Genomic DNA, 15,414 nt, shown 5'->3' with positions numbered 1-15,414 from the left:
GAAAAATCCAAGTTCCAGAGACCCCAGGAATTTTACACAGAGAAAATAATCATGTTTCTTTCGCCTTCTGCAAACAGTGTTTTAACATTGAATGAATATATTGGCAGTTCTAGAAACACTCCTGATCTGTGCTAGCCATATAGACTCAGTCAGGTGACTCATACTGTAACATCATTTCCCTTTTACTTCTGTTGTTTGGGTATTTATTTCTGTACATTGTTTTTTATATTACAGGTTTTTTGATGAGAGCATCTTTTGCACCTATTGCTTGATTGTCCCAGGAGGTAATGTTTTATCAAAGGTGTGTTGACAATTGATGTCAGACTAGAAATGAGATTCTGGTCAGATCTGATGATTCATGTCCAGATATTTACCCCAGATGCAACTTGCTAAATTGAGCTTTTTCAAACAAATAAGAATTAACATCATTCTTCATAACAGTCCCAAATCGATAATAGCATAAGCACTGCCACAGGTGGTATTAAATGAGCCACTCGCTCAGTATACTCCCAACTCCAAGGCTATATCACTTGCCTATGTTTTCAACATGCGCTGTTTTCTTGTGCAAGTCTAAGCATTCTCCTGTGAACAGCAGGTAGAAGTTTCTTCAAGGGAATAATTTGTTCTTCAACATGCAAATAGCACAGAATATACAAAAATGAAATAGGTGGTTAACTGAATGGCATTTTCCAAAAGTTTTTTATCCCCTTGCCTCTCACAACAGAGATAAAGACATTCTCACTTTTAATTCCTCCTGCTCCAAAGACAAGGTTTCACCAAACAGAGATGCAGAGAGGCCCCTGGGACTCTCGTTTGATTGCAAAGCCACATTACTGATTCTAGGATCAAAACTGGTATCTTTGTCCTCTGTGATAGCTGTGTCAGCATGCTCAGAGCTAGCTCTGACACCTCTGAGCTCCATCACTGGGAAGATCCTCCAGGAAGGAAGAGAAACCTGCCGTATTCTAAGGTGGTAAGAGAAACTGTTAACCAGGAAAGCTATTTTGGAGGCAAATTTGCAACTACACCAAGTCAGGCATGCTTTTGTATAAAGATGACAAACCAGGTAGTTTAGGGATCATTACAGACAACTCGGTGAGCCATAAATCATGGTAGTTCCACTGAAACCAATGAAGAAATAGCCAAACCAGTGAATTTTTATCATACTGTGGGAGGTTTAAGGCCATGAGCCTTATGTTTACCCAAGTCTTGTTTGAGGCTATCAAAAAGCCCTTTAATGGCATTAGCAAAGTCCTTCTGTCAGAATAACTATGAAGCCAGAGCCTTACCCCAGAAGACAGTGCAGTTATTTGGCATTTCTTTACTTTTAGATATATAATCAAGCAGACGTAATGACCTATGACTACCTGGTTTTATGATATTTTCTAGTTGTTTATCAAAGAGGAAAAAAACCCAGCAGTCCTAAACCCACAGTTTTCCGTACGCATTAGGATCATGTACCCTTCAAAGGCCAAGCCCTCCTACAGGTTTTGTGTCCCCATTATCAAGTCCTGTCTATTCTGGCACAAAAATAAATTGGGAATAGAGTACTAGTGGTTGCAGAATAAACAGAAAATACTTCAGGCTGTCACACTGAATTTAAAGCATTTCAAATATTTTAACAATATAGTAGAAAAGTAACATTAGATTTAGTCTACCAATTTTTCACTGTGGAATATATTGTCACTTTGCCTATCTCTAGTTTGGAATGTGGTCAAAGTTCTTTCTAGCTGAAACTGTTAATATAGGTCTGAACCACATGTTATTTTCTCTGGTGTTACTTATATATCTTACTTTCTAATTAATTCGTATTTTTATTCTGAGCTACTAAAGCATAACTTAATCACAGTTAAAAAGTCAGCTAAGAAGAAAAAAAACCTCCTGCTACAAATGCACCTGAATTTTTAGGCTGAGCAGATTCTTTCACTGGACCCCTCTGCACTAATATCAAAGTGGTCTGTAAGGGCAGAGACTGCTTTTTAGAGAAGGTAAATAATTTGTTTGTGTATGGCCATGCATGTGGAGGGTGGAGAGTGGTCATGGGAACCATGCAGGCATGCTATATGTGTCCTAAGGTGTTTGTCCCTCTCTTTGGCCAGATCTGCATTATGGACAGGGTGGACTCTTGAGCCCAAGCCCTGCCTAATGCACCAGCAGCACCCTGCAGGAGATGGCAGCCCTTAGCTTAGCTCTGAAAACAGAGTGTTGCAGTTTCAGGTTAAGAAAGTCAGGACACAGTTTCTCCCTCGTGCAGTCAGGACTTTTAAGCGTCAAACAAATCCTGGGCATGGCACGAATGGCACAACCAAGTGCAGCACAATGGAGTTATCGTGTGGGTTTGGACAGGCTGTGTGTGGCATGTAAGAGCAAATTTAGGTCTCCTCTGAGACCAGCCATGGTGTCACTGCACTTACTTATGGTCCCAGTTTAGTTCCTGGGACTTGTCCCTTCTCCATGGGATGCGCTGCTTGAGCCAGGGGTTGACTTCCACCAGTGTAGGTGGAACAAAGGATCCACCCAGAAAGACTGGAAAGCCCAAGAGGTTGAAGCTGATGGTTAAGAACTTCCTATGCAGCTGCTGACCCATGCCCTGTGCTGGGAGAGCTCCTGCCTGGCCCACCCATTGGATGCAGACTGCTTTTTGGGTGTCTCTGATACATAGCCTAGTGGCTGTGGTGTGGGACTGGAAGCAGAAAGCCTGGGATTGATTTCCAATGGGATGGAAGCGCTGTGGTTTTCCTTGGGTCTTCTAAAGGTGCTGTAAAAAGTGATTACCACATTTAGTGAAAAAAAAAAAAAGTAGTAACTCCTGAATGATCAAGACTACCAGGAAGCATCAGGCCATCAGATTTCAGTAGATCAGTGGAATAAAATTAAAAGAGAAGCTATACAGAAATTGTTATAAGGGAAATATAGGTGGAGACTAAGTACTCTTATGGAATTCTCAAGATTTGGTCAGAGTAAGACTTACGTGATGGAGGGAAAAAATCTGACAAGTATTTCTAAAATTATTATAACAGATCTGCATCTTAAACCAGAGACCTTCTGAGTCAGTGACTGTCATACCTAAATAATTCATCTCCTCATCCATGTTACACTATAAGGCATTTATATAAAAATGCAGCATTTTCTTCTCCTCCAAAATCACCATGTAAGAAATCATCAGAGGAATTTCATGTTTCTCAGTAGGACATATTGCTGCATAAATGAACAAATGCTCTTCCTGTTATCTGCAAAAATAGTAAATGAGTTAATCTCATTTGAACGTATATTTATTTTATTATCATCTCATCGATGGAACACTGATTTTTTGTATGAGCTCATATCTCTAAAATTAGTATTATACTAGATCTCAGACTTGGATGTCTTATACACCTGCTGAGTTCTGCCACTCCTGTAGCTCAGATGGCATTTTCACAGGAGAGATATTAATGCAGTTTCAGATGGGACTAGAAGGCATCCTGCAATAATACCCTGCTTTTAGGTGGTTCAGTATACCTTCAGCCATGGCTGTTGCGCTTCTCTACAGAGGGTCCATATGCAACCGCGTGGGAGAAAGCCGTGGCTTGTCCCCGGCAGCTTCTGGTGGCCCTACTCACTGCGTCCCTCAGGATGTGTCTCCCTGATAACAAAAGTGGGTTGCTAACCTGGCTCGCTCACACGGGGATGTTGGAGCCTGATGTCCCACTGTGAGGTGGCCGTCCAGGGAGTGTTCATTCGTAATGAACAGTGGGAGAGCACAGCTCTGCCCGAACGTGCTGGTCCTCTTCTCTGCATCCCATGGGCTGCTCGGGCCAGCAGCCTCCCAGCCACAGCTGTGAGTCACAGCTTGAGCTGGTTATATCTGCATGGCCTTCAGAGCATAGCTTCAGGGTGAGCTGGCCCCATCTCTGCTGGAGTTTCCTTCCCCAGAAAGCCAGACACCCTTGATCTCTCCTTAGGCTAGAGCAAGGGCCGGTATATGTTAGCAATGTATATAATCATAGAGTTTGTGCTCGAGTCCTGGCTTAACCTGGCAGGACCAAGGAAACCTGAAATATTACTCCAGTATTAATAACAGGTTATAGTAGTAATAATGATGATGTGACCTGAAATATCTAAGAGCTCCTGATGGGTTTTATGTATTGATTGCTTCAAACTTTTTTTAAAGCTGCAGGTGCATGGGTGAGAAATCAGTCTCCTAAGCACAACAGATAGATAGATTCTTACATAGAATTCTACTCTTCATAGCCAGCAGAAGGTATGAATCATACAAGATTATAATGGCCAATTATAATATTATATCAGTTGGAAAATGGCTCATTGGGGTACCTGCTTTGCAAAGAGGAACACATCAGCACATGAATAAAATTGCAAGTGAAGAGAAGAATTGATTAAATATGGCTTTAGGAGGGTGTGAAGAAGTTTTCTATCAATACTTAAAGGTATTGATCTGCATATTCAAAAGACGATAATGAGTTTAGAGGGAGAGTTCCATTTTTGGGTGCCCTATTTTAGGCAATTTAGGTAACAATTTTGAGTTTAAAGGCATTAGTACTTAGCATTCTCCAAAAATCTAGTACTGGGCTCACTGAATAATGCATTTCTTAAAAAAAAAAATAAAAAAAAAATCAGGACATCTCAAAAACATTTGCAGTTATAATTTGTAGGAATTTTTTTAAAGTGTCATTTCAGAGCCAGCACACAAACAGGTTCAACCTCTCTGAAGATAATGGCTGTTTACCAATCCCTGACTGGCTTTAGCCTGCAAATACATGACCTGATTTTTGATCAGTAAAATGGCTAGATCATGATGTTATAATCCAGCAATATAGAAAAAAAGAGGACTTTTAAACTGCAGTCAAAGGTATGATCACAGCTGAGTGAACTTAACCTACTGAATCCAGCTGCCACCTCTACAGTGGTGAAGAAGACACTTCTGCTCAGGCTGTACAAACCCACTACAGTTTCTGGGAAAGTGTTTGGACTGAAAGCCAAAACCCTGTCCTGAAAGCTGGAAGGCAAAGATCTGTTCAAAACTACTGTCATTCAAAGCTAAACAAATTAAAGCTAAACTTCCAGTGGCAGGGCTGTTATCTCCAGGCAAAAATTACTCTTGGGTCAAGAAACGAAAGGGTGGGCACTTCAGATAAAATCATGTTTCCAAAACACTTATAAGCTACAATATCCTTTCCAGACGTGGAAAGCTCATCCAGAATGAAGGAGCACCTCAATAACTGTTAATGAAGAACATAACGTTCTAGCTTTTGGGGCTATATCTTTTTAGAATAGGAAATATCTCCTGAAGCACTTCCTTTCATCTATGTTTACTGTGATCCAAGTCATTGAAATGGAAGTTTTCAAAGCACTTACACGGTCCTGTTTCATTACTGAATGTGAGTTAAGCTTTTGGGACTTTGCATCCATTAGGATGCCATTATAAAGAAATCTGAAAGACAGAATTTTGACTTAGAAGTTTGGCTTATAAATTTGGCTTATAAGTGCTCTGGAAAATGCTATTTTATCTATGATTCCCAAGCTTGCATTTCTTGGCCAAAGAAATAAGGCTGTAACAGAGCAAGGAAGTGAATGTAGACATCCCAAATGCCAAGGTAGTCTGTTCGACTTCAATGTGTCAAAAAAATGGCTACCTTGAATTCATGTGTGAGGGTAACAGATTATCTAGTGAATTTTGGGGAGTTAAAGAACACTCCTCATGTCAGACCATTCAAATGCTTATGTGTAATATAATAGTTATTTCCAGGTCAGTTTTCCTCCATTCTCCTCTAACTACATAGCCCTGATGGAGACTGATCTAAGATCTGAAGATACTAATGGAAACTGTAGTGGAAATACCATGATTTCCATTTGTTTCTGTAGATCCCAGAAGAAACCACCTAAGAGAAAAACTGAAGAACCACAAAGGAACAAAAATAGCTAGTGCTGGTCATTGAGCTGTCATTGTAGAAGGTAAGTAAGTTGCACCAACTTGGAAAGAGGTGACTGCAAGTAGGAGAATACCTCCTTAACAAGATTTTCTCCTTCTTCAACTTGAAATTGCACAGTGCAGGGATTCACTCCTGCATCAACACAAACAATCCTAGCCCTGCATGCAGTCCCTACCCAGAGGTCGCCTGGATCAACTGGGCTGGTTTATTTGCAGATTTGCTTTGTTAATGCCAGAAGTCGGACCAGACAATTCAGTCTGGTTACTGTAACCAATCCTATTCCCTGTATTCCCATGTCTTTTTATTTTTCCCTCTTAATTCAACTTTCAGAATAACACTTAAGAGATGTTGTCTTGCAAAGATTTCACCAATTCAGCTGTTTTAGGAGATAAAATAATTTAGGTAGTACATTGATTTGACATGTTTTTATTCTGATTTTGTATGTTTGCCCATCCATCCATCCATCCATAAGTACCTGCTGCTAAGGCAGTTTTGTTTTGCAATTTTACATTTGTTGAAACCTTCAGTCCTCTTGAAGCTTTTGGGGAACAACAAGAGTCTAATTGGTCAATGCATTATCTGCTGTTGCTTTCCAATGAGTGCCAATGTTGACATTTATTGCAAGTTCAAATTGACTATAAGCTAGCGAAGTGCATCCCTTGTTTAGTAGCATCATCAATATAGAGGTAATGACAACTCACCCTATGGCAGGTCTTCTAGTCCTGCTAATGTTTGGATGACCTTAAGAACTAGCTGTTGAATTTCTTATAGCCCTGGAGGATTTGTCGAACAGGGCTGGGATAAGGGCAGTTATGAGACCTGGATGGCAAAAACATTTCTTACCCTCCATAATGCTTCTTTTCAAGCAACTCAATGCATTCCTAAAGTCAATGAAAACAACAAACAACTTTAAGTCCCATGTATTAAAATGAGGATTAAAAAAAGACTAGTGGGCTGAAATTAATGATGATTCAGAAATGAGTCAGCTATTGAACTCTCCTTCAAAATATGTTTTCAAGAAGAAAAAAAAAAAAAAACGAATAGTACGAATAATTGGAAACTAAGAAGCTTTTGCAAGTAAATACTTGCAGGTACTTAGTGTGTGTGGAAGTAAGAAATTCCAGAAAGCATGCACGAGAAGGTGCACTAAGAAAACTAACTAGTGCTCTTACTGACCACTAGCAAGCACCTTTTAAAAATAATGAGTAACTGCTAAGATTCCAGATGAACGTAGCAAACAATTTGACATTCTCCTTTTGAAAGACTTGAGAGATCTGACTGCATATGAGACATTTACCCTTGAAGTGAGTAGAACACATCAGTGGTCCATCCCTGGTCAGGTCTGTGACCCTAATCCAAGAGAGCACTCAGGGTGGGCTTGCACAGTCCTGTAGAGTGTCCCTTGTGTTTTCACATTACTCCAGAATATTTCACACTGGTACATTAAATTAATGGTATTTTTTAAATTCCAAGAATTTTATTAGAAAAGAAAATTCATATGTTTAAAACTAAAAGTCATGAGCTGATGTTATGCTGCATTGGATAAAATGGATGACAGACAGCCATTTTGTGAAGAAATCCATTTTATAAATTCTGAAATTAAAAAAAAGAGCTAATCTTTAACACTGTTTCAGTTGAGCACTAATGAGCCCACGTGCCAGCTTGGACAGGTAAGCGAAGTTATTCACAGTGGGTGGATTTGCACCAATAGATAACCTGTCACCAAAATAAAATTGACAAGATTAAGTTTTTGTCTTTGTTTCGTGTCATATTTCTGCGATGTATTTTATTGCCTGTAGATCCTGCTCCAGAATAAAACTACGATAATGTCCATGGGGTAGCATGTACTACATAAAAGCTGAATGATCAATGCTTTGCATTGATTCAGACATAAAGCTCATGACACCACACACAGCCTTGGAAAACCACTTCTTTTATGTGTTTCAGCTTTTGTCTTGAAATGGAGACATTCACCTAAAAGCACGTTAAGCCAAGCATGCTTATCTCCAGAAGTATTTCTATACTGATTCTGGAAATCAGGTACTTATTAATAAGTGGGAAAGATTCAATATAGTTACTTCCCTGTGCACTATCAGAAAAGACAAAAATAATTCCCTGGCCTGCTTTAGGCACAGAAAGTAGCAAGATAGGAAAAGGCTTTTCTTCTTTTTGCACTTTTTTTCTCTCACCCATGGTGCACAGCACTGAACACAGTAAATTTATTTTGCAGTTCATAACATGTCAGCTTTGCTGTGTTTCTTTTAGCAGGGGAAGATAATTTCTTAAACTTTTATCAAATTTTTGCTTCGCTCCTGCTCTCCCAGAGCTCATAATGCAAATGCTTTCAGCTTTTCTATTTCTTTGCTTGCATCCATTCTACTTTGAAAGAGCATTATATATAATTTTGCTCCCTTTTCATGCTCTTTTATGAAACTCAGAGCTTAATGTTTGCAAGAAACTTATGCTGCTGGTAAGCTTTCATTCTGGAAACACAGGGAGGTGTCTGCTTGACAGTTACCTGTACTGCTGCTGAGGCCGTCTCTGCAGGGGTCTCACCTGGCCTGGCTTGGGCCAAATCAGCAATATGAAAAGGCATTTTGAGTGTGAAAGATAAAACCTTTTTTCTCACACTCTCTGCCAGGAAACCCCACCTATTCAGGAAAAAAAACCCCAAACCACACAGAGAAAACCAAGTGCCTCCTCACCCCGCCCAAATTGTTGCAACAACTTCCAGTTTTGTGAATTGTAAACTATGCCTCTCTGGGTCTAGAGGCATTGCTCCTAATGTTCAAAATTTCAGTGTGTAAAGGGAGGCACCTCAATAAAATCAGCCTGCCTTTCCAAAGAGTTAAGCAAAAGGTGCGAAGGGTATATTTACAGCAGTGGATAAAAGAGTAGATGTAGGCATTTAATTTTACTTACTTAGTGTGTAAAAATTGTGGCTGCAGTGACAGATTATTGCTGAAACACATTCATGCACATCTTTCCACCGAGTAATTGTTCTCCCCTCAAAAACAACAATGAAAAAAAATCTAAGCTTTCCTCCCAGAACTGTAAAGATGCTCAAAATTATCTCTCCAGTTTTGTTTGAATCTCTCCTGAATATGCTTAGCAGCAGTCATCATTATTTCTTGCTGATTTCCTTCTTGGCAATATATATCTTGCCCTACCTCAAACGCATGCATTTTGCAGCAGAGATTGCCATTTTGTGCATGTATGTGCGTGTGTGTGCATGTGCCTGCACGTGTGTGTGCAGTTCTTCTTATGCAGCAAGGACGCGCGGGGCACAACTGTAGCAGAAACATTAATTGCGGTACTACACTGTGACATAAAATAATTTGTCCTGTTTGCTCTGCTTCCACCATAGATCCATGACCTACAGTTGCAGCTTTTTAATGACGGAGGGAAGACCACAATTTTTTCAAGGCTGGTGACAAATCAAAGCGTTGCTCTCTCTCTCTCCGCCCTCCCTGCCCCACTTCTCTCCTTGCAGGTGCTGACCTGCTGTGGCACCGAAAGGCAGCTGGGCTTTGCACCCTGACTCTGGCTGGAAACATTTTTTCCACAAGAAAGGGGAAAGCCCCCTGGATAAGCAGGTTATGACCTTCTTGTATCAGCCTTCCTCTCTGTACCCAAAAGACCTGCATACTGATACCTCCTTGAACACAGGAGCCTGGAGCAATAGCTTCCTAAATCTGCTGCAGGCCATAACAACTTTTTCTGGCGTTGCTCATTCCTTGTGTGTAACTCTCATAATCTGTCATCTGAAATTAGCTCTTGTTTTCAGTTAAAACTGGTATATTTTGTCACATAAAATGTGTTTTCAAAGGTTACAGATTTTGGATTAAAAATACCTCACCCAAACCACTGACTTTAAAGTCAGCATAGGAAACTATACATGCACCAAGATGCGTTAATAAAATATCATCTGGACAAAGCAGCTGAAAGACGAGCAGAACTAGACAGTTGCAATTACTTTCCCTGCCAAAACTCACTCCTGAGTTCAGTAGTTTGATAACGTGGTTCGTTCCTTTAGGTCCCACAGGTCATTCCTATGGCTGTATCTGGATATGTCAAAACATTTGCAAATGCAATTGTAAGACAAGACCAAGAAAAGAGTCATATCAGTTTTGCTAGATGGAGAATCTCTGCCTTCAGTAAATATCACTTCATCTGGGAAAAAAAAAATCCCATTCTTTACCCTTCAGCTGCTGCAATCACTGCTAAGTGACTGTCATGACAGACAACGCTTATTTCAGAACAACTCAGCGTTTTGCTCGAACATGTCTATTAACTATATCCCAGTGAGCCTTGAGCATCTATTTTAAAGTATCAACTGGAGAATTCAATCACTGTTGTGAAATGGTACACAAGTACACATGTCTTTATTTAAAGTAACAACAGTTGTCAATCTCCGAGTGGCGCATATGTGATAAACACAAACCAACATGTACACAAAAGCAACTTTGAATATATGAGCTAAAGGCTTGAGCTGAGAAAGTTTTAAGGTGCATGAAAACACAGATGAGTGTTTTGCCTGCCTGGTGATGAACTTCTCCCAGAACAATAAAGACTGAACACGACAAATATGTAGAGTATTTGCAGCAATCATAGGGGTAATGTTATTGTTTGAGTGTCCTCTGCTGGACAGTACGTGGCATAGCAATAAACCCACCTGCATAGGTTGGATGGAATTTGCTTAGAAAACATCATCACTACAAAATTCAGAATATTTCTTATGTTTTATAGTCACTTAACTAAAAAAAAATAGTTTTTAATAAAATGCTACAACGCTGAGATTTTAAAAAACAATTATTTCCTTTATGGCAACCTATTTGTAGTGTTAAGTAGTCATAAAATTTTCAGCTGAGCTAAGATAAAATGCTTTTTGGAAAAATACTGCTTTTGTCAATTTTGTGATGGAAAATTGTTACAATGATTCGTTTAGATAAGGTGAAAGTGTTTTGCTTAAAGGCTTTGGCTTTACTGTGAATTCTGATTGAATTTGATGAAATCAGAAAGCTGCTTTTAGCCTTGAGCTTGTCATTCCTGTGACAGTCTACTGCATGAATCTGTGTACAGGATCAACATCACATTTTGTGGGCCTTTGGCATGTGGCTGTTCTGCCAGCCATCATCTCTGACCCTTTAAAAATTGCAGACTGGCTCTATTGGAAATGCCAAGAGAGGTTTTCCTTTATCTGTTGAGAATTCGGTTCAGTTCACGTAACTTGTTCTGTCTGTTATTTGTAACCAGGTATGTGTAAGGCACTTCCATACTTGTATGTTAGTTTTTCTGGTTGTTGATCACAGGTTTGCTATTAGTTTTACTTTCTGAACAGTGTTATTTTTTATTATTTAGTTACTCATAATGTTGTGAAAGTTGTTTCTAAAAGAAGCTGTCCTGATTCATGTGACACTGGTCTAAATGGCTTTCTAAATACATGATTCATTCTCTGTATCAGAAGAACCTGGCAAACGTTCTTTGCTCTTGCAATTATCTTCTTTATTCATAGGACCATCTTCTCTTCCTCCATTCTCTATAGGCCTGGAGTTCTTATTTTGAAAGTGTTTCTTTACCAATATAAAAAACAAGATTGCAATCAAGTAGGAAGGACCTCTTAACACCGCTGATAAACCAAAGTAGACATACCTGTGGGATAGAGCATAGAAGTTTTCAAAGACACTGAAGAAAATCACTTTAATGGCTTTTAAGGATCACATATATACAGAAAAAGCTTAGGGGAAAACATTAAAGCTCATTCTTTGTGAATGGTACCACAAACTGGACATTTTTGCTTGCAAAAACTTCCATTGAACAATTGATAATATTCTTTCTGCTTATGAAGATAGTTGCAAAGCAAAACTTCCATCATCTTCCCTTTGTTTCTGAAGATTTTTGGATCACTTTAAGGCCTTAGACTTTCTAGGGCTAGAAATATATTTAGATCGCCAGGGTGGGCTATTATATATAAAAATAAAAAAACACATCAAAGTGGCCAAGGTTTAGGTGAAACTGAGAAAAATCTCTGGAATATTCCTCCTGGATACCGATAATGTTTGTGTTTAACCAATACCTTCAGCTGCTCAGTATGATTTTCTTTCATTTATTTTTCTCTCAAATGTCACCAATGGACAAAGTTAACATTCTTACCAGTATGAACAAACTACCTGCAAATAAGGTAAATTTGGGTAACTTTCCTCTTGATGGTAAATCATACAATCCTAGGTCTTTTAAATTGACTCATAGGATATTAAAAACACATAATTAAATCCAGAAATCTCTGCCATTGATATTAAGTTATTTTTGCACAACATAAAAGATGACTAAAACCCTAAGAGTTTAAGATTTGATCTTAAGATTGCTCAATTTCAGGAATTATGGACTTACCTAAATGTGAGTCCCGAGTGAGTATTTGACCATAATTTTTGATCAGTGGCCTCACGAATACAGCATAACAGAACAAAGCACGTCTATCTGTAGAGAGGAAATGCATGAGGCTTTTTGTGCCCTAATTTGCCTACCTGTATGCATTGGAGTCGTATAGCCTGCAAGCCCCTCGCTGCCCACAGCTTGTGCTTCCCCATTTCAAGCACGTCTTGTCGATCAGTGCACCAAAATAAACCGGTGCTGGAATTCCAGCTGCAAGGAAACAAGCAAAAATGTCACAAGATATCACAGGAAAAGACACCTTTTTAGAAATCAGCTTTATATTTTCTTAGTGGCAAATTACATGCTGCAACAGTAGCAATAGGTGGGTTGGACTATGGAGAGTTTTTCCTTTCCTTTATCAGAGTAACTCTAAGCTGGGACACCGTCTCCGTGCCGTGGGGATGGTCAGTCCCCAGGAAATGTGGTCGGATGTCTTGTAGTCATGCACATTGGTTTCTCAAGCTGGTTTCCAGTGCATGCTCAGCTCTTGCAAGGGAGAGCTGGACTGGTTGTGCATTTGGAGTGCTCAGCTGATGCATAGTTCCCGCTTCTATGCATAGCCTAAATTATCTACACTGGCTGATAGTCCCTTCTGCCTGAATGAGGGTAAAGCAATTGAAATCCTTAGTGTGACTTGCCCAGATATGAGCTTACACTTTACTGCAAAACATGGCAGACATGGGACAAAATCCTAACCTTGCTAAAGTAAAGGCGAGTATTAACTTCAGAGGAATCCAGGTTTCAGCATGTACAGGACAATGTTTCACATTATCTTCGTTCCTACAGGAGCATCCTGCATTCTTATATAGGAAATAATTTATTTTTCAAAAACAGGTATAGTCTCAGTCTGTTCTACTCTAGGGCTCCTGTGAGAGTCTGAACTCAGTAATCTATCTATAAAGGCCTGTGTATTACAATCATCAGTGCTGTAGTCAGGGTACGAAGGGACAAATGCTCAGTTTGGAGGTTCCTTAGAGGAAGACAGGAGTACATCAGATTTGCTCTCTGAGTCACTGAAGAGAAATGCCAGCTTTTTTGAATCAGTGACAGTGGCTCTACCCCTTCTTGCAATGGAAGGAGCATGCTGGCTTAATGTGCTGAAGCAGAAGCCTATAGAAAGGGGGAAGTTCTTTTTTAGTAATGCTTTTTTTATTTCCTATGGCTGAAATTGCTCCAGGAATCCCATTGACATTGCTTGTCCTGAGAGCTGGGAGAGAAATTCTGCCCCTCCATTGTGTGATGAGAAAAGTAGAAGATGACAAAGTGTGGATACACCTTCCTATCTCAAAATGTCCCATCACAATCCTGAGACTACAGCCCTAACCTAGCTCTGATTGTAGACATTTTTAAGCAGCTGTTGATTTTTTAGGATTCATAGCAAACCCATGTGGCTTGTCTCTTCACACACATTTCTCTACATTTCTGAAATGCAGGTATTCCTATTCCATTGACAGAGTGATCAAAAGGCAACAGAGAGGTGTTTTCTTGCCTGCCTAGGCATCTTAATCAACCATCTCATTAGCAACTCTCAAATAAAAAGGGGGGGGGGGGGGGGGGGAGAGCATTGCAGCATGTTTTAAGGGACTTGAAATCTAAGCTGTCTACCAGGAAAGAGAATTTTCAACATGGAGAAAACACTCTACTATGAGCAGAGCTGTATTAGTGTTGAATGAAGTCCTACTAGAGCACATCTATTTGATTTTGCAGCATTCTATCTCAATAAGCCATTGGTTGAATCATAAGTTTGAAAGTTTTAAGTGTTGTTTAGAAACTCAAGATAATACTTTAATTTTTCTTAGAAAGTCTTCCCATTTTGGAACACCAGGCTCCCAAAATGCAACAGCATTTAATCAGCAGGTCAAAGATTTTCAGAATTGTGTTAGCTGGTGTCCCAATAAACTCTTGACTGAATACTGGACCTTCAAGAAAAAACCAGGATCTTCAGGAACAGCCCATGATCTAACAGCTATTTCAAGGATACATCTGGTTTACAAATGGTAGTCGCACTGGTGTCATTTAAAGCCAAACGAGCAAGCACCTCAGTCAGAATGATTTCTCTTACCTAGCATTCTCATAACCAGTGTGTATAGACCAACTGCAAGAGATTTCAACTCTGGCTGAACGCATCTGAAAGAAAGATGGATAAGTATGAAGTATATGCCTATCTAGTGCTAAGACATGCCTATTAAACTGCTGTTAATTACCGTAAATTTAATACTCCTAATGACAGAAAGCCAAGCTTTGGAAGAGCAGTGCTTCCTACGTCTGCTGAAAACATGTTAAGTGGTATGAAGAAGGAGAATTAATCTATTGTTTTCCATCACATAGCTCCTGGGAAGTCCATTCACTAAGGACAATTAAAGAAGTGAAATTTTAAAGTCATAATCACAGTCCATTCTACTCTTATTGAAATGGGCTCTCTAACTGCCTTAACTCCCTGGCATACATTTTCCTCACTTGATGGGATATACCTCAGTCACTTGATGGGAAATATCATATTGCCCTAAGACAAAAATGTTGCAAGTAGCTGCATTAGTAAGGCATCTTTCTGTTCTTGAATGACATTCCTCTGTATAACACCACATCTTGAACTACACAAAGCTGTCTGGCAATATGCCCATCTGTTTCATGGGGAACCACACTACAAGCATCAGAAATGGGCACTGATCTTTAATCTGTTATATATCCAGCCTCTGCCATCTCCTTACAAATATTATAACATGCTCAACACTCAGAAAGACGTCTCACAGAGATGAGGAAGGGAGGGGAGTTCGCGTTCTGTTTTCCATGCTCATTTAGGATGATATAATGCCCTTAGGACTACCATTAAATTTACCATTAATGCATTTTTCTACTGAGTGAGCTTTCTCTTTAGGTTACTGAAAAGTATGTGTTAATTTGTGTACGTGGTTCCAAATCACTTTCTAGTACACCTGCACCTGTGTACCTCAACAGACATGAGCATAGGAACCTCAGACGGAGCCTTCAGATGTCCTGAATTTCCAGACATCTGGTAAGCACAGTCTGTTAGGGCAACCCCACATCCAGAAATCCT

The 15,414-nt window shown here is 39.6% G+C and overlaps 1 protein-coding gene and 1 long non-coding RNA gene across 5 annotated transcripts in view; one reads left to right on the top strand and one right to left on the bottom strand.

Moving 5' to 3' along the window:
- The first annotated feature begins 3,827 nt into the window (after positions 1–3,827).
- On the top strand, positions 3,828–8,603 carry LOC115352732. The gene is made up of 2 exons (XR_003927246.1): positions 3,828–5,949; positions 7,875–8,603. It is a non-coding gene; the product is annotated as an uncharacterized LOC115352732 (long non-coding RNA).
- A 1,677-nt stretch (positions 8,604–10,280) lies between these two features.
- LOC115352729 (solute carrier organic anion transporter family member 1C1-like) overlaps positions 10,281–15,414 on the bottom strand; it is a 59,444-nt gene continuing 54,310 nt past the window's right edge. For all 4 annotated transcript variants that reach the window (XM_030041336.2, XM_041129460.1, XM_030041335.2 and 1 more), the window contains 3 exons: positions 14,422–14,486; positions 12,452–12,569; positions 10,281–11,579 (listed from right to left, as the gene is read on the bottom strand). In XM_030041336.2, coding sequence (XP_029897196.1) covers positions 11,363–11,579; positions 12,452–12,569; positions 14,422–14,486 — 400 coding nt within the window. In that variant the 3' untranslated portion in view covers positions 10,281–11,362. The remainder of the gene's footprint in view (positions 11,580–12,451; positions 12,570–14,421; positions 14,487–15,414) is intronic.

Source organism: Aquila chrysaetos, chromosome 17 (genome assembly GCF_900496995.4).
Source record: "Aquila chrysaetos chrysaetos chromosome 17, bAquChr1.4, whole genome shotgun sequence".
NCBI classification, from domain to species: Eukaryota; Metazoa; Chordata; class Aves; order Accipitriformes; family Accipitridae; genus Aquila; species Aquila chrysaetos.
The sequence above is the reverse complement of the archived record's forward strand: the minus strand, read 5'-3'. Positions and strand labels throughout refer to the sequence as shown.